Raw genomic sequence first — 25,552 nt, forward strand, 5'->3', positions numbered from 1 at the left:
ACTGTTAGCTAAGGGTGTTCAGGTGCTGGACATCTTGCAGGCTGCAATGTGGGCATCTGTCCACACCTTCATCAGACACAACTGTATCTGCTCCAGGTCCACTAGAAAGCCATTTTGCCTGATCAGTCCTGCAGGACTTTCTGTTGTGATGTCCATTCCTCAGACTGCTGCCTTTGAAGGGTTCCTGCGTTGGTATCTTTTCAAAAGGTGAGAATTCTACGGTTTGCAGTAACCATCAGTTACTTACCTTTGGTAATTCTCTTTCTGGTGGATAATATAAGTAATCCCAGATTTCTTGCTGCCCACCTTTCTCCCTGTTTTGAGGAGCAGACTTCTGATACATCATACGTTCCCAATTAGATATTAGAGCACTGCCCAGCTAACAATTTGTCGGTCACTCTAATGGCGCAGAAGTTGCCATGACCGTAATGACTGAAGCAGTTGTCTTTTGTGGATTCAAGGCTCACCGCCGGATTAGTGGATTGTGAAGCAGAGAGCCCAATGGCATGATTGGACTGCAGACTAGCCCGTTTGCAGAGAAGAGCCCACTTCGATGAGCCATGATTTTTTAATGATGAGGGATGCTAAGAGCACTGTGTACTGGGTGTGGGGTTGTTTCGAAGTGATCCAACTCAATCCTGTACTGCAAATGAAGCTGAAAACGAAGCAGAGAGATGGGGGAATGAGGAAAATGCCCACAGTGCTCCTGGAATCCAAGCTTGGACTGAGCTCTACTATACACTGAAACAAGAGACCAGGGTCCAGATATGAAACAATAACGAAGTTCACAGTAGACCCTGTCAGATCACGTTCAGAGAGCAATGTGGCAAACAAGAGCTACTGGGCCCAGGTCTGGAGGTTAAGGCCTTTTACTACTGATGTCCTGGGGCCCGAACTACTATGGAATCAGAGCAACTGGGCCAAGTACCCCTTTAGCACTTGACTGACATTAGTATCATGGGCCCAGCATTCTAAGGCTTCTGAGAGGGGGAGGTGTCATCAATAAATGATTGTCCAGTCAAATGCTTTCTATTATGACAAAAGTAATATTTATATATGAACACAAAGTGAAATATGTCATACACAAACAATACACATAGCCCCCTGAGGTCAGGGCTGTAGTGTTTAATGGGCATTGCCTGAGTCCCACTTCCCTCTCACTAGCGGTATTGGTTATTCCCCATTTACTATAGGCACCATTCAGATTAGCTCTTTTTAGCAGTCTGAGTCTCACGAAACCCGCTCCATTAGAAAAGTCAGAAGTGTTCCAGTGCTGAGGCACTATATGCCTGATAAGTTTCCCCGAGGCCTTCCGACCCTTAGTTCAGTTTTACCTGCACCAGCAGGGATTGTCTGACCGAAGTCTCCAAGAGCATCTATCATGGGCGTGCGGCAGCTGCAATGGCTGCCTCTCGTGAGTTGCACATGTGCCGCTCTGCTGGGTGTCCTCAGCCCTCCTCCAGTGCAGCAATGAGTCTCTTTTCTCTTCCCCTCAAAGGGGGGAGGGGGGATTGTCTGTGTTTCCTGGTTCCAATCCTCAGTTGGGGCTCGGGCCCTCACAGGTCACCACGGCGGCCTCTGCTCTTGACGATGGCATGCACCAGGCGGCGCTCCTTGTCCTCCTCAGGCATACAGGGTCAACACACCTGCTCTTCACTCGGGCGACTGTTTGATCTGCACTGCGGCAGGTTCCTCTTTACCGCGGCCAACCTCTGGCATAAAGGAGACGCCGACTTAAACCTGCACACAGGCAACAACCCAGTGGTGAACCAGCTGTCTCCTCACACCTCCCTTCAATGATCTACTCACCAGGATCTCCTCACTGGACCTCGCTTGATCCAGCTCTCTTCTTCCTTACAGGGCGCGTTGAACATGGCATGCAGGCTGACACTGGTGCTACGGGCTCTAGGTGCATGTAGTCTTGGCTGTCCCTTGGTCATGTCCCCTAACCAAACTGGGAGACTGGCAAGCAGCTGCTTCCCGCTGTTTTCACAGACAGAAGTCTTGGAGAGGTTCCCCTTCTCTCACAGCCTGTCTGGCTTCTAGACAGTTCACAATTTTGGGGACCTCGATCTCCCTTTCCTATGGTCCACTTCCAGAAACCAAATATGATTTAGGGTCCGAGCCTTTGAAGTTTACGTCGGGGGTCTGCTTCCTTCTGAGGCGCCCTCTTATCTGCCCTGCTCTTCCTCCAGAAAACAGTCTGTTACAGCAGGAGCTACTCCAAATCTGATAGTCCCACAACACAGGCCATGGGAGAGACCAGACGTCCACACTTGGATTTCAGCCACAGTGATGTGTATGAAAAGGTTAGCTTAGGGCATCAGAACTACTTGTTATGATTTTCTCATCAGCCCCATCTCCTTTCTGAGATATGCCCAGACCACTTTCCAGTGACCTATCTCTGTATCTAAGAGCACCCATTGAAGTATACTGAAGAGCCTGGCTCTCCTTTCCTCCAGTGTGTCCCACACAGCTTACAAGAATGCAGAAATACAGAAATCTGTCTTGGGGGCGGTAGGTTTCCTCTATCTCCTCATGCAACTCCAGCCAGCCCTGGGTCATCCAAAATGGAATCCCAAATCTTTCATGTATTGTACCATTTGCAGGCATACGTACACCCACCCAGCATGTGCATATATCATGCATTCACTGAACAGGACTACATCTTCCAGAAATTATACCATTTACAGCCACACATACACCCAGCACATGCATGTAACACATCCACCCCACAGCACTATATGCTAACCTGATGTAGGCCAAGGGTGAATGAAACATGCAACAGCTGAACTTTACATGAGCTTAACTCCTGACAAAGGCTGTAGCCTTTCACCACTATGAGGGTAGCGCTTTGGACGCACCTCCTGGTCCAAAAAGACTGCAATCTCTGACACAGGCCTATGCCATGGCTCTCACGCACGATCCATGTTCCCCAATGACAACAAAAATCAGCACCAGGGATCCAGTCTTCACTGTAGTTGGAGGCACTCAGGGCAGGGGTACATGTCCATCACCAAGCAGGGGACTTTTCCGTCCCAACAGACTGATACAGAACAACAAGTGCTTTCCTGGATGAGGGGTTCAGGTGCCTCTCATATATAATGAAGCTTCCGTCGACATCCTGGCATAATGGATACCGGGGCAATAGATTTTTAAAGATTTTCGCTGTTACTTTCCATCTAGCGTTGAGGGAGAGTTAAAGTAGCTGGGGCTTTTAAAAAGAACTGCCACTGGGTGCAGCAGCTTTTGAAAAGTCAGGAGGCGTTCAGGAGTGCTAAATAACAGCAGTGTGCACAGTAGCGCCTAGATGCCAAAGGCCACTCATGTCACCCAACTTAATGGCTAGGCTTTAAGCTACTGTCATTTTTAACAACCCAAGAAGGATCACCTGGAGTCTGGGAGGTAGCAGTCTGACCACTGAGACTTTCACTCTTCCTGGTACATCTGGATACAGGTTCTACAGCCCAAACTACCGGGTCTGAGGTGCCCCTCATGAGCACGTCAGCAGCCTGAAGCAAGGTGACTAAGGAAGCTAATATTAAAGACATACTCACCTTACCCACCTTATCATCATAAACCTAGTGGATGACCCGATCCACCCTTTACAGAACCCGTGCCCGATCTTCTGATTGACAGCAGCCCAGATGTCCCCCTCTACGGAAGGAGTCATACGTTTCTACTTTGTGGAATTTAGGAAAGATATGGGGATCTTTAAAAATAATCTACAGTTATAATGTAATCAGTCAGTGCTAATGATACCAGGAAATAATCAATGTGAGAGTGAGATCTGGGACCTTTCAAACAGAAGGTATAATCCTATTCATTAAGTTGGGTTGAGCACCATGCAGAGGATGATCTGTGGATCCAAAGCTGCATTGATATCTCCCCCACACAGGACATCATCGCCTGCAAATCTCACAAGGAGAGACAGGGTGCTGTAAGAAAGGAGACCATGATGAAAACTCGCACAAGCAGATTCCAAGGATGGGGCATGTAATACTAACAACCAGAGAAGCTAGTGGGGCTTGGATTTCTTGTCCTAGAATGAGATGCCCACCATGGGCACTATCAGTAAGAAGACAATGGACAACATTTTTAATCACAATATAAAAGTCGGACTATAAAAATAACATCACATAACATGGCAGAAATTCTGTAAATGGAGTGCTGTGTGATTATACACAACATGTGTACTATCATTTGCTTGCTCCCCCAAGGCTGTCAGCAAAAACTATGATATGCATTTCTTTTGAGTGTCAGAACACAGGTACTATTGTAAAAACCCAGAACGCTTTATTATGGAGCTTTCACTAGGACCGTGCATCTCGCGTTTTATAAAGAAAACAAAGCAGTGTTGCACTTTTAGATCATCTTTCAGCAGTTTAATCCACCATAATGTCGCTCATTGCAGACACAAACGTTCAGATCACTGGAAGATGTGCCCTTTAGCTTAGCAGCCTGCACAAGCAGAGGCTCATGATTGCTCTCCGGTTAGATGAGATGAGAATATCCCGCTTTTGAACTGCAGCCTGCATTTTCCCTCTCAGTTCATGAGAAAAGAATACTCCCAATCACCAGTAAAGCAGCTCAAATATGTGCTGATTCTCCGATGATGCCATACTAAGTGCTGTGGCACTAGCCCTCCTGTTATATTTCAAGTTGCTCAACTCTAAACACATATCAACACTTCTTTGCTTCAATAATAGTACCTGTGATCTCCATCATCATGTAGTACATACAAAACCGAAGGGACTGATCGTGACACCTTTAAACTTGTCTCCAGTGCAAACATAAAGAAATCAGCGTGAAAATCAAAGAAAGACTGCGAAGACAAATCTCTTATGCATTTTGTCCCACAAGTTGTGAATGTGTGGCCATTATGGAAATCGACGTTCACACTTTCACCTGTTCAGTATTTGAGCAATCACAGCTTGTTGCACTCAGAAAGCAAAACACACAACTAACAACCATATCTGCTTCCAGGCACTACCAGAGCGAACAAACTAGAAACAGCATTGCTAAGCTGAGAATCTGATCGAGACTTCTAGCTGCAGCTTCCTTAACTTAGAATATTCCCCAGCTGTCAGACTGAATCCAGAAAATGTTCGAGCAGTATCGTACGTGGCATCGTTTGGCTCTGCGGCGTCCACGCAGGAAGGGAAGTGTGTGGTGCCTATTGACTCACCTCCCCAGCGTTCAGACTTCAGTTCTTTTCTTTCACTCCAGTCAGCGCAATTCCAGAGAGAGCTACCCCCAGTCATTTTTCAACTGACTTTTTCCTTGACTTTTTGAAGATTTTCATCTCCTGGTGTGTCAGGGATCTCCCCTAAAAAGCCAACAGGCTTTGAATCATGCTGTGCCTGTCACAGACAGATATCTGTGACAGACCCTCATTTGCTTTGCCTATGGTTCTTGGAGTGGGACCATGACTCCAAAACCGGTGAGAACTTCTATGCCATAAACCCGAAGGCGCTGAGGGAACAGTCCCTGAAGTACCTCACTGCCTAACGTCAGATGACCCCACAACTCTCTTGATCCCAGTCGCTCAAAAGGTCCTGGGATCACTTCCAGAGCCACTCCCAAAGATCGTCGCTATGATCCAAGTTGTTGGGTAAGTCCCACAAGCGGAAGAAGCCGAAGCGGTCTTTGACTTCCCACACTAGTCCAAGTCATTGGTCATAGTGCGGGAGCATCACACTCAAGGCCTCGTTCTGCAGTGGAGCCTGTTCAAGGGACTGCTCCTTGCCTCCTAGAGTTTCCTGGAGCCATAGCGACACATGCCCAATTCAAGGAGTTGAATGGGCCTATGCACCTCATAAATGGGCGGCCTGACTCCTCTGATGTGCATTTGGGCCCCATAGGTGCAGGAGGGGCTCCTACTGGTCCCCGACGTTAGGTCGGCCCTCGTCGCCAGCTGCCCCCCTTGGATCCGGTGCTGTATTCGGAGCGGTGGAGCGCGTAAAACTTTGACCTTCCTCAGTGCCTGCTCCAGTGCTGTTGCTCCTGGTGCTGCTGACAAACCACAGCCTTGAAGTTCCCATAGTCCTGCTCAAATCTGACACGGAGCCAGATAGGTGAAGTCCGACGCCGTCTCAGATGCCGAATGCTACCATGCCTTTCGAGCCAGAGCCAGTGCCTTTTTCCTTGGACATGCCTGGCGAGGGTGACGATTGGGAGGGGTCAGAGGACCCTTATGGTTACCACTATGTTCTTGATAACATAGAGGACATATCAACAGACATTGGCCTAGTTTCTACCCCCTGCTGTGGCTACAGAAGAGGGTGCTTCATTCCCAATGGTTGGTGCGGAGAGCAGCTGAGGTCTTGTACCTCCAATTGCCCACAATGGCTGTCAAGACCAACATTTTGACAGATGTGCTTAAACCAGGAGTCGCTCCTTCTGAGCCTTTATTCCCATTCAATGAAGCCCTTACAGTTGTCCTCCTTGGTGCCTGGTCTACGCCCTGCATAGGAAAATTGCCTGCCACCATCACCCCACTCCTGGGTACCCCGTTTCCTCAACCAGCACCCCACCACGGAGAGCTTGGTGGGCCTCCACTTCCAGGGTCAGTCCTGGTGTGTTCCTTACCAAAAGGCTGGATAACGTCGATAAGAGGGTTTTCTGTTCTGTCAGCCTAGCACTGTGGATGGTGATCCCCATTTTGTTTGTCATGGCCCTGTAGCATGGACGAATTACTATGTCCTTCATCCTGCTTGCTTTTTCAGGTGCTACTTTTTTCTTTTTGTTTAAGCACTCAATGATAGTGCATGTGTTTTCCCTCTGTCTCCTTCGTGTGCGTCTCTCCCTCCCTCTGTTGGTCTCTGTGTTCCTATTTCTCGTCAGTGTCCTTTTTCTCCACTCCTCCTGCATTGCCTTCTCACCCAGTCCATGTTTTATATTCGCCAATTTGACCTCCCGCACCCCCTTGCTCCAGTGTTGTTTACCACCACACATGCTACCATGGTGCTTCTGGGCCTCATCTCTTGAGTTGTTTTTGCCACCTCACCAGCCCTATCTGTGTTACTTCTGCCCTTCTTTCCCCATATTGCTTCTTCACACACCTGCGCTCCCCCATGTTGCATCTCCCAGCGCTTTAAAAACAAATGTTTTTTGTGCATTTTTTTTACTTGCGGATCTAACTCCGATTAGTAACTAAAATGAGAAAAAACAGCAGCTGTGTCATTTTGTAGGCACAGGCATGTGTGGTGTGCACGCATACAACATGATGTGGTTGGCTGCATCAAAAGCTTTTTTCTTTCTTTCACATGGCTAAAACCATCATCAAAGCCAATAGGCCCTAAAAACAAGACCTGTTGGCTTTGCCAATGTTTACTGTTTAAGCTTCTGGTTTAATAAGAACTTCAAATAATGTTGTTAAAAAAATTAGAAAGGAAAATCGCCCTCTCCTTTGATTTATGGAAGTTGGATTTTGGTGGCAAATGCTTTCATAGGATCCGGAGTATGGTATGGCAGTGCACTGCCTCATGGTTTACAGAACTATCTGTTGTAATGTCTTCATATATTCCAGCATCATGGGTGGTTGTGGGAGCTAGGAATTATGACCATGCCGTACCACCTGAGATCCCTACAATTGCTTTCTATTTCCAAGGGAGTTCATTTTAAAACTGTGTGATTGTTACATGAACTGTCTGCGATCACTATAGTTTTTGGAGGACAGACTTTAAAGGACTTCCATAACTGGGCCTACGCTCAATCTCCTGCTTTGCCAAGCTGCTTTGCCCTGCATGCCTACTCTTATGATGGTTCAAAAAAAAAATCTTAAAACATTTTTGTACTTCTTCTAAGCCAGGTTGAGTTAGAGTGCCTGGGAACCTTGCGGAGTTATAGCACTCCATTGATTATAAGTGATTTCATAGAAAACAATTTAATGGAATACCATTACTGACAAACCACTCCTTCTAGTCCGTTCAATGGAAATTTTCAGGCTGAATGACATTTACTGTTTCATAGAAACCAATTCATAGAATATCTTTTTTGGGGAATTTTGCTTCTGCATACTTATTTTTCAGGTGTAAATGAAATGGTTGTAGATCTTATTTTCAGAAACATTTTTGTTGAAGGTATTTATTTTAATCTTTTAGAGCACATTTTTTTAGATGTATATCTTTTACATTGTCAAATAATTACTTTGGATGCTTTTATTTTGCCTAACCCTCACCATCCCTAAGCACCATCCATCTCTGCCCCCTAAAAATCCCTCCCCAGGGATAAACTACACCCATCCCTGACCCTTTTCTAACCCTAAACTCAAATAATCCCTAAACCCTAAAAACCCCTTACCTAAACTCCACCCATCTCTGACCCCAAAACTCTCCTCACCCCTGAGTCCTTAAAGCCTTTTCTACTCCTAAACTCTTCCCATCTCTTAAGCAAAAAAAAACCCTCATTACCGCTAAGCTCCACCCATTTCTGAACCCAAAAAACACCTGTTCACACCTAAACCCCACCCATCCCTTAAAGTCCCACACAACTTCTAAACCCCACTCCTCCCTGAAACCCATAAAAACCTTCTCCACTCCTGAAAACCACCCGTTTATGACCCCTAAAATCCCCTCACCACACCTAAACTCCTGCATCCCTGAACCATAAAAATCCTTTCCACATATAAACTCCACCCATTCCTGGACACTAAACCCTGACACCACCCTAAACTCCACCCATTCCTGAACACTAAAAACCCTTCACTACCCCAAAACTCTTTCTATCACTGAACCTTAAAAACACTCACTAGCCCTAAATTCCACCCATCTTTAAAGCATACAAAACACCCGTTCACACAACCCATCCCTGAACCCTAAAAACCCTCACATACCCTAATTCCACTCATCCATAAACCCTAAAAACCCACGGCAACCCTAAACTCCATCTATCTCTGAACCCTAAAAATCCCTCATTGCCCCTAAACATCACCCATCTCTGTACCAAAAACCCCTCACTACCGCCAATCTTCACCCATGGGGTGTTATTTTATAAGTTTCCTTAGTATGATCTTTCCTTTAAAATGTTTCCTTTCATTTATTTGTATTTCCTTGTATTTGTCTTTCCTTCAAATTGTTTTTCCATGAGTATGCTTCCTCCAATGTAGTTTCTCAGTTTGTTTTTTCATAAGTTCACATACATCACTCTCCAGTATCAAACATGTACCATTTAATAATAAAAATAATAACTGTCATACTTGCTAGCTATATTTGCACTTCATTGCTATAGAAAAAGTTTCACCTATAAAGCCTTTACATTTTTTTTTCCAAGCACCTGTTGACCCTTTGTTACCGACATGATTATCGTATTTATTTCCTGTCCTAGAAATGTCATCTTTTCTTTATACTTTGCTAATTTAGTTGTGATGGAGACAGCCCTAAAATGTACCAGGAAGGCTGAAAGCATTAGGGCACACAATTCTAACCCACTTAGTGAGTAACAGAGCGGTTGCCTTCTGTGATGAGAAAGGCCCTGTACACCATTCCCATATCTCCATAGTTTGTACGGGGTAGTGTTCATTCCGAATAAAGTGTTGTACTGCTGAAGTGATCGGTGATGTCTGTAGCATACTGTGAACGAATAGCACATTTGGAATGCTTTAGTAGCTCAATATCCTCTGTCATAAGTATACATTGAGAACAGAGCCCTTCTGCAATTTTACTTGAATAAAAGAAGCGCGTGTGTTATATGCAGTGCTTTAAATGGAAAAAAATAAGTGCAGGTACTCACAAAAAATAAGCTGTGGACTGGGGGTGGAGTTTGGGGCGGGGCTTTGTTTTTTACTTTTCTAAACTTTGTATGCAAAAAATATGCATGCATTGTAAGAATGTCTAGCCATTTATATAGTACTTACCAATAAATCCTTAACATTAACCAAACTAGCCTTTTTTTAAGCAACCTTATAATAATAAAATATTGAGAAAAAAACCCACCAAGTTTCCTAACGTTTGCCTTGTAGTTTGCATGCATATCCTTGATGCAGGATCATGAATCGCAAACTATATGACACAGATTTTAACTTGTAACCTGCAGGTAACACAATGATCTCTGCAGCAAAAACAGTAACCAACAGAACTCTCTATGTAAAAAACAACTCTGTGCTCTGCATGTTTCATGCTGTGTGTTACAGCAGGCACATTGATCCTCTATGCAATTTTATGTTCAGTCAACCCTTTGATTAGAAGAATGCACACAGATATTTCCAGCAAGTGCAGTAACCAGCATAGTTCTTAAAGTGCCATTGTACCCGGGATTTTACTGGATTCGCAAAGATCTCTGTACCAGGTAATATTTCGAAATGCAACATGTTGTGATGAGTTAGGCAAGGCAGAATACATTTATTTTCACATTTGTCTTCTTGGCAAATTCTTTGGGGCAGAGTTAAAAAAATTAATTGCGTTCAGACGTTACTGTTTGCGACTGCGCCCACTTTCTGCTGCAAACCCTTGGGCTTTGCCCGATAAATAAAGCTAGAGTTGGCGTCATGAGTATCTTTTTTTAAAGTACATTTGCCTAGAGGTGTGTGAGCCACTTACAGGTCGAGCCGCTCCCTCACAACCTTAAAAGCCCATTTCATGCTCTCTAAATCACATTTAGTTTCACACAAACACGCAGTACTTCTTTTCATTCTCACAGTCATACCCACACTTCCAAACTCGCACACTTATTGCTTTTACTTCCTGGCTCTCATACATTCTCTTTCACATGCAGGCCCCGACAGTGGAGGCCTTCAAATCTTTAACAGGTGCAGCACAAAGTCGGGGTTCGCATTTTGTGCAATGTACATATTCACTTATTGAAACCTTATCAGAGACTGCCACAGGTATGTCTCATTGGAGCAGAGATACTTAGGAGGTGATTTGGCAGCTGCAAATCACCTAAGTTTATAGTTATATAACAAATGTTTATAAATGGCGCACTGACAAATCAATACTAGTGCTGCAGTGTTTGGAAAAGCATGAATGCATTGATTTAAGTATATAGAGGGCAGGGATTTTATTTCGTGCTAATCCATTTCATTTAAATTGTTGAAGGGGAGAGATTTGCGGGCATTTAAAACAATAGGCAAGCTAACAAGCTGTATTGCCCTAAACAATGTGTTCCAAACTCGCGCCCATTAGGTTTTCTGGTCACCTTCCGACCCCCTCTGAAAGACACCTTGCAGCGATACTCCTCCTCTCCTAACTTCCAGAGAGACACACGCAGCTCTCTGTGTTCTACCGAAGACGCGCGGCTACTGAAGATGCGCTGCAGCCCTCGCGCTTTTGAACCAGCTCAGCAGCAACCGCATCAAATCCGGGCCGTCATGCGTACCGGTACACTCCTTGTCGGAGGAAAGGTCCCGGTACTCAAGGGGAGAAAATATAAAAGTGCCGGTACCAGAGGCGCAACTAGAGCCAAATTTCGGGGGGGCTAAGAAAACATTTCGGGGGGGGGGCAGAGACGTTTTAAGGCATGGGCAAAGTGGGCTCTGGCCCCGGGGCCCAGCCTTGCAAGGGGCCCCCTGATAAAGCCAGCTATGTTTTGTAGAGTCTTGTCCTGATGACCTTGAATGATTTTTTAAACAGAGTGTTGTAAATAGCGTTTTTGTATCAATTATTTTTAATGTGTGAGTCTATTACAGACATTTTGCAGACAAAATATGTTTGTTTCATGCAACATCGATATAAAAAGTTTCTTTTAGATGAATACAGGAGCTCACATATGAGAAATGGGAGGCTGCAACAGAGATTGCATGCAGTAATCTCAATGAACTTTTGCTGTGTTACAATAGTGAAAACACTCATCACTAGCCCTGAATATCAGATGTACACACATTTAGAATTTGACCAAAGAGGGCATGAAAGAGCTGAAACTGGATCATAAACTCAAAGCTATTCGAACAGGGGCCCCAAAATAATACATTTGGCCCAGGGCCCCCAAAATCCTTAAAACGTCCCGGGGGGGGGGGGGCTGAATCTTTTAAGCCATAGGCAGAGTGGAGCTGCAGGGGCTCTTAGAAGGGGTGAAACAACAGCGAGGCGTCATTAACATGCAAACGGTCTTTTAAAGACCTGTGAAGTGCTCGGGTGCGGCTGTGTGTGCGCCGGGAAGCTTCTCATCCCGGGCTGCCACACACGACGGGGGGGAGTCCAATGGGTGTTGCGCGCCGGTACTCAGTACCGGTGAGTACCGGCCCATTTAAAGCACTGGTTATATGAGCAATCAGTCTCAGGTAAGAGTGAGCTGAAACTCACTGTAGAGTGATATATAGTCTCTCTTTCGTAAAAAGTGTTCGCTTGTTTGCAGTGACTTCCTATAGGGCACTTCGTGGAGCATCATTTAAAAAATCAAAGATTGGGGTGCTGCTTTTTTTTTTAGGTCTCAGATCTCAGAGCCCAGTAGTGGACACCAAACACTCACTGTGTGGCTGCCTTGAGAGAACATTGTCTTTGTAGTTGAGCTCTAGAAAGAGAGAAATGCATTATTGTAAAACATACATGCCAACAGATCCGATTAAGGTGGGATGCTCCCGAATTTTGGCAAAACTTGCTTTATTGCAGGTGTCTCTCACCTAAAATTGACTTTGTTTCGATATAATCCTGGAAGGTGGGGGGGGGGGGGTAGTTGGGGATACATTCTCCTGTTTTTTTTTAAAAAAAATCTCCCACTTTGAGTTTGTAAATGTGTACATGAATTACATTTAAAATTCCAGGCTTACGACTGCATCTACTTTTCTCGACTGCATTTGGCTTTGCGTTGCTCCCAGGAATCGTTTCCGTTTCTACCCTCCCTCAGGCAATGAACAGTAGGGGTGGGCGGAATTTGCGGAATTGCGTTACGCAAATCTCCGCGAAACGGTAAAAAATCTCCGCGAACACGCAGAAGTTCCGCGAACACGCGGAATTGCTTGTTCGCGATGCTTTTTTCGTGTTCACAATTGCTGTTTGCGTGCTCGGGGAGAAATATCTCGCGAACACGCATTTTGAGATCGCGAACAAGCAAAGATTTCGCGAAATCGCGGAAAGCAGACTTTTTAGCAATTTCGCGTTCTCCGCGGAACGCGAAATTACGCAAATTCCGCAAATTCCGCGAGCGGAACGGAATTTACCGCCCAGGCCTAATGAACAGTCATCCTATTTCACCGATGGTCCCACAAGTAACAGCACCTAGGCTGGAAGGAAGGGCGGGACTTTGTTCTTGAATGTCATATGTATCTGAGAATCCCTCCGCCTGACAGAAGCATAAGACCATATCTTGTGAAAATAGTGGCTTTCTTTCTGCGTCATCACTAGCATTTGTCTCAAGGCTCCCAGATCACCTTGGCTTGCTTGCCAGGTACCCAATAAATATGATGCAGAATGCTGTATCAGGTTATGAATTACCTGAACATTAGTATTTATTTTTGCCGCCAGAACTACTGAAATATGGCGTTGCTCTCTCCCTCCAATCGAGCCACCATGGTACTCGATTCCTCCATCTGTTTCCAGCTACGCATATCTCAACAGAATACCAGATTCAAGCGTTCTCCGCTGCCATATGAGCCCGGAAGTGTCTCCTTGAATTCTCAGAATGGGCACACCGACCACGTAGCCGTTTCCCTTCCTTGTTTCCATAAAAAGGTCAGTTTTAACATACCAAAAGCGCCTGGCAGTTATTTCTATAGTCACGGCTGTGGGTAGGTATGCTTCCACACTGCACGCTGTTATTGTGCGACATTGTGACAGGCGCAACTAATAATGCGGTGTGAAATAAGGCCTGATGAACATTAGCAATGGTATATTAATAGAATTTCAATTTCCTGAGAAAATGACTCCAAACTACATATGGCAGCGAGAAGAAGCTAATGTTACTATTTTCTAATTACAATTGTGCAGGCTTTATATGTGTAAATGGAAATTCAATGAAAAAAAGGTAATATTTGCCTCATAACAGCAAGATGATTCTCTGCTAGACCTGCATAATGAGAATCTGACGACTGTTGAAGTGCATGATTAGGAGTGCTAGCAAAATTCACATATTTTATTGTTTTTGGGAAGTACTTGACACTTGTTGCAAGAGGCTATTTTGCAATGCTCCTCTGTTCTGCTTATTTGTAGGAATGGTGGTCGTTTCCTTACTTCCTTCTAATCTAATGCACCGCAGGGCACCATATTTATTTATTTAGAGTATTTGTAGAGTGCTGCACACATTCAGAATTCTAAGGGGAAACAGGGATACTGTTCTGAAAGAAAGAGGGGAGGTTTCAGAGAAATAGGATGGTTTGGAAACGATGCGCAATATTCTCCAGTCACCACTACCGACACCAGTTCTTAACCTGTGGCCTGGGCACGCCTATCAGTGCTTAATTTGTAAAAGGCAGTGCCTGATGCTCTACTTAGAAGCCCACAGCCGGGGCAATTAAACGTTGGTGTGCCGATTACCAAGGCTGGTAGTCTTAAATCCACTGAATGCATCTGTAATCCACTACTTAATACTCCCTGACCCTTTGGGCCTGATTAGGATGTTGGGCAGTCAGGCCACCGACAGGCCGTCGGGTGCGGACCGACTGGCAACATCCCTTCGGTCCAACCACTGCAGTACTGTGCTAGCGGTTGGACCCACAGTGGTCGGAGGCATGACCGCTGCCTCCGCCAGGATCTGAGATCCCGACAGGGAGGGGGTCAGAGCTGCGTCTGACAATGACAACGGTGCCGAGGCAGGCACCGCCATCGGAATTACAATATCCCTTTCCGACAGCCTTTTCATGGCGGGAATATCGCCATGAAAAGGTTGTCGGAAAAGGATATAGGGGGCCCAAAACAGGGCCCCGTCCATCGTGGGCAACTGAAAAGTGGCCATGGGGGCACATGTAGTGCCCCCAATCGCCTCTGTGCATTGTGTGCAATGCACAACATGGTGCATTGCACACGGTTCACAGACATGCAGGGTGGGATGCATGGTGTCGGCATGTGCTGTTGCCCTTTCCCATGGCCGCAGCATGCCCCCGCCTTGTGTCCGACTGCTAGCCCGGCGGTCGCATCCCAATAGGGCATTTCGACTGCCCGCATGCTTGTCAATAGCAGCCCACAGTCCGACCGCCTGACATCATATTGATGCCCTCTGTTTAACTCTTGCGGGTTAATGCATTCTCCCTTTGTGATGGTTTTTCCGTCTTTCTCTTCCTCCCTCTTTCAGATTTGTGTATTTTCCTCTCTCTTGGGATCTGTAAATATCAGATGCAACAAAATAAGTGCTGGTGCCGCCCCCACCGGCTCAAATTAAGCTCTGCCTAGGGGTTCACGGTGCCTACTCAGGATGTCCGCAACTGCTTCAAAAATTAAATAATATTAACAGAAAAATAATTTTTGGGTAAATTAAGCAAAATTTAAAAGTTACAATTTTAAAACTTTCTGTAAATGTGAAGGCAATTGAAATTGGAGGCGAAATTTTGGTTGGTATCCTCAGATTGATTAGTGGGAGCAGTGCAAGTGCATCACAAAGAATATAATATGGACGATGGATGGCTTCAATTGAATTTAGAAAAACTTCAACCTTCTTCATTAAAATGTCCATATGTTTTTATAAGTGTTTATGAATTTCATAAAATATTGAATCATTTGTCTATTTATTTGATGATTGCTTGTGTCTGTACTTTTGTGTGTTGTTTTTGTGGTTCAAATAATCAAAATTGCTTAGGCTGAGGTCCCGGCTTCCACTAATGACTGTGGGAGTCTGCATACTCCAATAATTATTCACTCAGGGTTGCCAGATTCTGGTAATGATTCATTGGGGTTCCACAGATGTCAAAAGGTTAAGAATCACTGCTCTACGCTACCACAGTAAAGGTGTTTGCCAAGCTCCTGGGGGGGGAACTACTTTCCCCATGCCTTTACATTTTGCGTATATGGAACCCTTTCTGTTACTCCTGCTCAGCCACTTAAATATTCCATCCATAATATTTACAGGGGTGGAAGTCAAAGTTTTAGATTATGCTGTTGATGTACTCACAACTATCACTAATCTGAGGTTCGGTTTACTAGCTATAGATAGGGCAACCAGCCTGTATGGGTCTGTATCAGGATACAAATTAAACAGTGAAATAAACTTGCGTGAGCTCTTCATAGTGCAGAAGAAGTGACACCTGGAAGTCTGGTTTAGTACTGCATATATGATTTCCTGAGATCAGCAAACTGTATGCTCATTCTTAAAGAAATAACCAGACATTAATAAATGGAAGTCTCTAGCACTCTCTCTTTTAGGCCATGTAAACTTGAATAAAATGGCCTTGTTGTTGAAGTTACTTAATTTATTCAGAGCCCTCCACGTCTATTTACCACCCTTTTTTCCCAAGAATATAGACTCAACAATATTTAGGGCCAAAAATGCCCAGTCTTGCCTTGAAGGTATTCAACTGTAACTGGAGAGTGGAGGATGAGCGCTCCCTAGTTTTCAATTCTATCACACAAAGAAACTAAAAACAGATTAATGAAATTGGTGGAGGATATGAACACCATTTCCCTATTTACAGAAGTGCTTCTTAAAGGTCACTGTTTAATTCACTGCTCCAACCCCAAACAACACCAGAGAAATGTTAAATTCATGCTTATTTTGGCCTTAAGCAATTTATGGCAAGAATTGGGCAGATTCCAAAAGGTAATAATTCACAACTGCAAGAAAGCCTGCAGATACACAAGTCCTCCACAAGCACTAATATTCAATTTATTATTGAGAAATGATCCTCTGAAAATAGATGTTTTTAGGTCTTGCCTACCAGATAGTGCAAGCTGTCTGTTTGGAAAATACCTATTGTGGACTTAACAAGAACTTACAGTGGGCTTAAAACCCACCTATTGCTTACCATTGATTGTTCTTTATTGTCCCCTTCCTTCTCACTTAATGGCTTTTCTTGTCCATCTTGTGTTTGTCCATCCCCTGGATCTAAGCCATTCTCTTAATTGATTTATGTCTTCTACTGCTCACTGTTACGGAACTACTTTTATCTTTTTAATTAAGTACTCCATGAGACTGCATGAGTTGTCTACTTGTCTCCCTAATGTGTCTCTCTACTGTACTCTCCTTGGTTGTGCTCTCCCGCATGTAGATCTCTCCCCCTCTGTGTTTTTCCCTCTTGAGTGTTTCTCACCCCACCCTCCGTGTTGCTCACTTTCCCGAGTGGTGCTTTTCCCCTAAGTCTACCTTTATTTTTACTTTCTCCCCACCACCCACTCCCCGTGCTTAGAGAAACATTTTTTAAAAAACAATAAAAAGAACAATCCTTGGCAAAGCCAATAGGCTGGCAGGTAGTCCTTGACCTATTGCCAATGCTGTGTCCAACAGAAATCAAGCATTAAGTCCTCGATGATGAATACACTTTTATATCAGATCTGCTTTAACTCCTGTTGGCACACATAATGAAGTTCTAACTTTTAATGGAGTTATGGGTTGTGTGGATTTTTATCATACCAACAAATTTTCGGGTGCGATAAAACCTGCCTTCTGGATACATTTCGCCAGGTCAAACCTGCCTGTATTTACCAGGAAACATGCCATATGAATATTAGGGCATGTGGATTTTTGATTGGTTTGGCAAGTGTGTTATTTCGCTTTTTTGTGAATTTATATTGAGTATAGGAATTCTCACATCTGACCCTGGAGTACTTGCAACCAGTGGGTAAGGGGTACCTGCACAATAAGGATGTCAAAACTGAGAGTGTGTTTTTATCCGGGGGAGGGGGATTTCTGAAGTAGCAGAGCCAGAAGGAATAGGATCCAGCGATTCCGATGCAGTGTCAGAGCAGAGCTAGAAAACTAAACACAGTGAGGCTGCAATCAGGGCTCTGGGACAGATGAAGCCATCCGAGCTGGATGGAATATTGCATGGGTACCCTTTTCGTGAAATAACTTGTAAAGGTATCGAATAGACTAGAGTGATTATTGGTTAAAACGCTGCCGGGGGAACACGTTTATTGTTGTTTATTTCACACTTAAGTATAAACACCAAATTATTGTGCCTCTAAGGAAAAGCTCATCTCAGTTGGCTTACTCGGCTAACATCGCATCTTGTATTCCAGGTATGTTCAACATTCGAAACATTGATGGAGAAATAGCGCCCCCTGAGCTCAAATCCGTCGAAGACAACGAAGAACTGGCAAACTCCTATGAACGCAAACTGATTGAGGTGAGAATATAAAACAGCTCAGAATGTTTACCGAATGAGAAATTAGTCGTGAGAGTTAAGATGGGCCCTCATGATTCAAGCTGTTTGTTTCCTGCCAGGAGTCTGGTTGATTTGTTTAAACAGAAAAAATGCAAATATTTGCTTGTTTTATAAAAAGATTTCAAAGTAAACATTCGCCAGTAAACAGAACAAAATGTAACTTAGTCTGGGTTTTTCTTGTTCTTGCATGTAATCGTGGGGCCCCTGCCTTGAAATGTAATGTCTTCTTACGATTAAAATGTCTTAAAATGCATATGCCCTCTTGAAATGCTTTTTGTATCTGTGCAAAGGGGAATACGCCCTTACATTTGTATTAGACAGAGGCGCTCCGCTTTTGGAAAGGCCTAAGCTCGACTTAAATGACATGTCGAAGTATCACCCCATCTTCTTACTGCCGCTATTTGGTAAGATGATTGAAGCGATGACCAACAAACAAATACTTAACTTTATGGGATGACCGCATCTTCTCCACCCTCCCTGCCCAATCTGGTTTTCGGAAAGTTCTTAGCACGGAAACTAGGTTGGCCAAAGCCACTAACGGCATCTGCTTATTCTGGATGATGGAGGAATGGCAGCCCTTGTTTTTTTTATACGATGTATCCATTTTACCTGGCCGTTTAGAAGGCTTTGAGCTCACGGACGCAGTCGCAGTACACAATTGGTTTACCTTCGTCCTACATGACCAACGTTTCCCTGACTAACTATACATCCTCTGCCTAATCCATGCATACAGGTGTAACCCAGGGATCAGTCCTCAGTCGTACACTTTTTAATGTTTGGCATACTTAATCACTCTCACGGGTGGAGTCTTGACACATATGCTGATGACACTCAACTCATTTTAAGGTTAGACGGAAGCGCTGAGGAATGAGTTCCTCAATTCTCATCATGACTGATAGAGCTAGCTTCCTGGATGAACCACAATTCATGAACTCTGTGTGGTGATGACAAAACCGAGGTTGTCATTATTAGCAATCCTCACTTATGGACCAAAGAATGGCGTCCAGGACTTCTTGGAACTCCTAACGCTCTTTCAAAGTGTGCCAAAAATCTTTTTTATTGCCAACAGGGCGGTTGTCTGTGGTATGTTGGTATATAATGATTCAACGTCCATAGTACATAGTGTTTCAGATGTAGGGTTGTATGGATGGTGTTCAATGAGATTGATCATTGCCATTGAGTCCCTGACATAGCATTGTGTATTAGGGACAAATTCTTTGATGAAGAAGTCTACATATGCGCCTAGTGGTTCTAGGATTGAGCCGCAGGCTGAAACAATAGGACAGCCTGGGGGGTTGGTTGTGTTTTTATGGATTTTGGGGAGTGTGTATATGACTGGGGTGCGTGGTGTTTTCACATTTAGAAAGTTGAATTCTTTTTTGGAAAGAAAACCGGCCTGGAGGCCATCTGTGGTTGTCTTATGAATTAATTCTTGGATCTCTTTAGTGGGATTTTTTGCCAGTACCAAATAGTGATCTTTATTATCCAACTGTCGTTGAATTTCGGCTATGTAAGCTGTCTTTTCTTGAAGGACTATACCCCCACCTTTGTCTGCACTCTTAATGATTAGCATACCAGGCAATCGTTTGTAAACTCTTTAGTCCTGATGATGATCCCAGTATACTAGGAGCTAGGGATCGAAACGTCACGTCGACTTTCTATAACAGTTCCACATTGTATCCATTGTGTAAATGTATTGTGGATGCTGTTGGCCAGACCTTACTTAAGTTGATTACTGTATTGTAAGCCCCCATGATCGCTCCAAAGCCTTTTTGCCTGTCATTACTTTGTACTTTTTTCTATTTTTTGATCTTCCCCTTCCCTCTCTGTTGAAAACTCGGTACAGGATTGTGCCCTTGTTTCATCAGTCTTCACTATTCTAACTTATAATTTTGTGAAACTCAAGATTAAATGCTCCTCTGTCCGGCTGGACACAGGAGGAACACACATAGGTCTCATTGAAGTCTATGTTGAATTAGTTCTCCTAACCAAGATTACGCTAGGGACTATTGTAAACATAAATACTCATCTTTTTGCAGCATATATTGCTATGGTGTTAGTTTATTTTCACTTTTACTGGCCGCCTGGTCATGCTCACATATCTCAGCCCACGAGGACTGGCTACCATATAGACACAATTTTTTGAATTACAATTCGTGTGTGCCATTTGTGTCCAGATGAAAGTGGTATCCATCTGGATTTCTTTGGTGATTTCAGTGAATTTCTACACATAACATGATCCACAGGAGTAGTGACCCTTGATGGGAGGCAGCTGCCATAATGGTCAATGTTCAGGTTGTCTGTGCCCTTGTAGTCTTATATGTACCAACATGTCTTTGAGGTTAGAAGTGCGTTTAAATGCAAATGATGGGTAGTTTAAAGGACAGGTCTCCCGTTTGTAAAATGGAGCAGTGTTTCCTGATAAGGTTTCTTATTTTGTTGGAATCAGGAATTAGGTGGTCACGCATGTCAGCAAGTCTACCTGTTGTCTGCTACAAGGCTCTAAAAATGATTCCATGTTGCACTTTCTAGCACGTTTCTGGGCTCTTCTCACGCTGTGAGGAGGGTGTTGTAATGCCTTCAGATTGGCAGAGAGGGATTGTGCTTGTGTGTTATAATCTTGTAGTGTGCTTCAGTTGCAGCATAGCCGTAAAAATTGCCCATGTGGTAAATTATCCCAGAGGGATTTAGGATGATAACTCATGTATAACAACATACTGTTTTTGTCAGTGTCACTGTAGGTACTGGTCTGCAATTTGTCCCCAACCCATCTGATCATGAGGTTGAGGAAGGGGAGTTCCTCTTCAGAAATATTGTCTGAAAATCATAGATAAGGATTAAATATATTGACTCAATTACAAAAATATTCATACATCGTCCTTTCGCCTCTCCAAAAGATGAGGGTGTTATCTATGAACCTGCACCACAGGATGATGTTAGTCTTAAACGGATTATTAGTACATAGAATGTGTTCTTCTTCAAAATTGATGGTAAACAACAGGAGAGTGAGGAAAAGATTAAATGGGGCTATGTCCCCTTCCCCTTCCCCTAGTTAAGCAATAAACAACATGGACATACCCACAAAGGGATATGGTCACTTCCAGTGACACATATAAATTGAACAGGAGCACAGACATCCAGTGGATATTTAAGAAGACCCCTCACCCACTAATTTAGTTGGTGGCATGCGTCATCATTGGGGTCCCAGCTGGGTTGCCGAATGCAACTCAGTTGTGCTTCAACGCCGGATTACAGTGGAGCAGGTATTTGTGAGATGTGGTGAAGTGCTATGTGAAATGTGATTAAATGTTAAAAATGTCTCTAAGAAATGCCCTTGTAAAAAGTTTAAAAGAAGGGTCTTAGGACATAGTTAAAAACATGAGCCTTCTATGATATTCGTGAGGCTTTCGTCAGGACCAATGTGAAGTGGCTAAAAAGTGGAGTAGCCACTAAGGTGTAAGTTTCAGCACACTTCCTAAAGTGTGCTGTGAGTGTGGTAGGCTCGTTTTACTTATGGACCAGTCAAGGTGAATATCTGTAAAACAAAAAGGCATACAACTTCAAAGACATTTATACATGGACATTTTTTTTTTTTTATTTACTTATATGCTTGGAAATAATTGCTGTGCTCCATCGGGATCCTCGATGTACTGTAGTACATTGAACTGTGAACTATACATCATGCGTGTGGAGAGGTGCTGGCATGCATGATCGTTATCTAGTCAGGAACCATGCGTGGCCACAATGTGCCAAGTAATCATGTGGTGAATTCATTATGACGAACCAAGCATGGTCACAATGATGCTTAATAATCAGCCTGGGTGCGGACACTGGTTGGCTGTGATCTAGAGTAGGTGATGCGTTATACTAAGTGCGCACCCTGTTGTGCTTGTATCCATATTTTATAAAATACAATAGGGCAAATGTGGCGATGCAGTTAGCGCGTTAGATGCTGTGCCCACAGTGGTTGCTACTATAATTATAAATGCAGAAATGAAATGACACCTGTGCACATATAAAGAAACTTTAGAATAGCGGAAAATAGACGAAAAAGAAGAAAAGAGCCTTACTTTAACTGAAAGTTATGCGGACATACTGATCCTGCCAAATGCTGCTTCGACTCCGCTTCTTACTTCGGAGTCGGAGCCTGTTATGGTTGAGGCTGAGTCGGCGCCGATGCGGTGCCAGAGGCATGCCTCCCCGGCGCCATCCCCTTCTTCGGAAGCAGAACTTGTTGTGGTGGATGTGGCACCGGACGAGGCACGATCGGCGCCGACCGAAGTTGTTTTGGCACTCGTCGACACCGGGTGGTTGACTCTTCTCCGGAAGCTTCTGGAGAGAGTTTGGCATCGCCTTCTTGTCCAGCGATGCCGGATATATCCTTGCCTGTGCCCCCCTTAGAATTTGTGAGCCCGGCAGGATCCCCACCTCCTCAGGAGCCCGTGGACCCGGCAGGCTCCCCACCTCCTCAGGAGCCCCATCAGGACCCCCATTCATCAATTGGGCTCCCTTCCTTTGGGCATTGGTCGCACCCTCAGTGTCTTGGACGACTACGTTTACAGCCCTCACCTACGGATGAGTTACTGTCCCCTCCTCGGAGGGCTACCGAGGCTGGTGCGGCATTTCTCAGAGTAGTCTCGTTGGCTGCTTGTGTTCTAAACATGCAGCCCCTTTCGGTCCCCTTGCCTGTGGACCCTCTGCTAGATGTCCTCCACCACGGGGCGGGGAATGTGGAGCTGCTTCTGCCCTTTGAAGCTTCTCTTTATGACGCCCTTTTGGGCACCTGGGTTCGGCCAGCTTTCGGTGATCCGGTGGCTTGCTCTCTCTTGAAACGCCATCGTCCTGCTCCAAATGACCCGTTTTGTTTATTTGTTCACCCAGACGTGCAGGGTTTTTTTCTGCAAACTGCCTTCCCTTCCTTGCCCAGCTAATGCTTCCTCCCTCCCGGGAGTCCAGATGGCTAGAGTCGTGGGGTTTAACATCTTCGCCTCCTCTAGCGCTGCCCTTCATTCACTGAACACAGTGTGTGTCTTGGCTCGGGCTACCTCTACCCTATGGGGCTCTTCAGAGTCTCTTCTTTCGGCCACCTCTAAAGGCGCTCATGTTGACCTCCTTCATTTTCTACGGGATGGCCGTGACCTTCCTGAATTTACGATCCGCTCTGCCTTGAATACTGCTGATTCCTTAGGCCGAGCTATGGCTGGTTTAGTTGCCTTGCGGCTCCAAGCTTTGTTGCGTCATAGCATCTTCCCGGAGAATATCCGGGAGCGACTTGTTGATCTACCCTTTGATGGGGTTCTATTGTTTGATGCCCACGCCGAATCGGCTGTTCAACGCCACCCCCTTAAGCCTGTCTTTCTCAGGCGCATGTCCTGGTTGGTTACCCTTTATGCGTTTTAAGCTGGCAGTAAGCCTCAGTTCTTCCTTTCGCATGCTCTGGGTGGTTAACCTTTTATTTATCATCCTTTAGATGCATTATGCGTTTTGAGCTGGCAGTACGCCTACTGAGGCAGTGTTCCACAGATTATTGTGTCTGGTCCTCTGACTGTGGTTTGCCTAAGAGGTGTTCCCCGTTATTTGGGGTGTGCTATACTCCAAGTGGGGTACTTGTATGCTATTATATAGCTCTACTTTATGTCAAGTGGGCCTAGAGATCCTTTTGGGCTCTATGCGTCCCCTGGTGCTCTTATCTTACATTGCCAGGGGTACTCTTTTCCTGCATCTCCACCTTTCTTCGCTGCTGCGAGGTCTGGTCCTATGTCCCCATGTGTCAGGGGGCTTTTCAGTGCTGCACTCGGGATTGCCCTTGGTCTATGCTGCAGGGTGTCTTTCAGTACACTTACGTGTACTTCGTTGCTTTTCCTGCATCTTCAGTAATGGGGTCCCTTTTGGGTCCCACTCCCTGGGGTGGTTTCCCAGCTTTACTCTGCTCCCTTCTTGGTGTCCAGATTCTGAATGATATCTCTTTTCTGGACGAGGGTTGCTTTTACTCCCAGTCGAAGGATGTGGTCTAGAATTCTGAGATTCTTTCCTGCATTTATACGCCTGTTGGTACTCTGGTGTCCCTGCTGTCACTTCCTTCGGATGTGCCCCTTTCATTAGGTATCACCCTGTACTATATCGGCTGTGCCTGGGGAACAGCTCTTCTGATGTCAGTTGTTCTAGGGTCTGTACCCTGCATATCTGTATTTCTTGAGTTAGTTCTCACCTTAGTCTTCAAGCTGCCTAGTTGGGCAGTCCATTGCTTATTTTAGCTACGCCACTTGTTGTCTCTGTAGCTGTCTGCTCTGTGCATGTTTCAGTGGTGGCCGCATCAGCGTGCCTCAAATTATTACTGTTCGCCCCTGTCCCTCCTTGGTGACTGGGTGTGCACTTGGCGTGTTTCTTGGTACCGTCTGTGCTTCTAAGACATTGCTCAGTTTCTACCTCGTGCCCCTTGGTTCCTGGCTGTCGCCTTTCCGGCCTTCCTTCCGTGGGCTAGCATGGTAGGCTCTGGTTGCATCTCTTCATGTTTTCCTCAACCTTTGGTTGGTGTCCTCATAGTATGCCATCAAGCTGAGAGTGGTCATTCTTCCTCCCTTGTTCGGGACTCTCTCTCTCTTTTGTTATGGTATATAGCTGGTGCCGTTTCTATATCTCATACTTATACAAATATGGTGTAGCACCATTCTGGCTTTTTTTGGGACGCCTTGCCTCCCGATATCTTTTGCTCTCTGAGCGAATTGGGTTGCTGTCTGGCTGTTCCGCCACAGTCTTCCCCATTGTCCGCCACTCTGTTGCCGGCTCTGTGCTTGGGCACTTTCTGTTGTTCTGTCGCAGACCCACCTCCCCCTTGGGGTATGACCGTGGTATCTATTCTAAGTTAAGGAATTTGCGGCTATATGTCTCTATCAGATGTACGAGCTACTTACCTTCGGTAACGATGTATCTGGTAGAGACGTTGTCTAGCCGCAGATTCCTTAACGCCCACCCATCCTCCCCGTTCTGCGAGGACCTTCCAAGTGGGTTTCTTCACTTGTCTCTTTCAGTTGCCATTGGTTTTGCTCTCATGGGTGCTCACATTGTTGCGCCCCTTTGAGAACTGCCATATGCGGCTAACTCCATCCAAGGGGTTTCTTTCTTGTAAAATGGTGCCTTTTGATTCACCTTCATCAGGAGATTCATCTTTCTCCTTTACTTCTCCTGCTACCTTCCCTCCCTCTCGCCTTTTCTATTAAGTTGGGGCTCTTGTATCCTCTATAGTCGTCTCTTTGGGGATCTGTTGAGCTCTGTATCAGACCTCCACCGCTATAGGGGAAGGGCCAGTCTTTTCATACCTTCCTGCATTGGACTGCTGTTCCTTCTATGCTCAGTTATTGCTGGACGTCGCAG

The 25,552-nt window shown here is 45.0% G+C and overlaps 1 protein-coding gene across 3 annotated transcripts in view; it reads left to right on the forward strand.

Annotated features, from left to right (window-relative positions):
* SNX29 (sorting nexin 29) overlaps positions 1–25,552 on the forward strand; it is a 1,557,993-nt gene that overhangs the window by 708,296 nt on the left and 824,145 nt on the right. For all 3 annotated transcript variants that reach the window (XM_085632108.1, XM_085632106.1, XM_085632107.1), the window contains exon 15: positions 18,036–18,142. In XM_085632108.1, the coding sequence (XP_085488234.1) occupies positions 18,036–18,142 (107 nt within the window). The remainder of the gene's footprint in view (positions 1–18,035; positions 18,143–25,552) is intronic.

The sequence above is a fragment of the Triturus cristatus genome, chromosome 10 (genome assembly GCF_964204655.1).
Source record: "Triturus cristatus chromosome 10, aTriCri1.1, whole genome shotgun sequence".
NCBI classification, from domain to species: domain Eukaryota; kingdom Metazoa; phylum Chordata; class Amphibia; order Caudata; family Salamandridae; genus Triturus; species Triturus cristatus.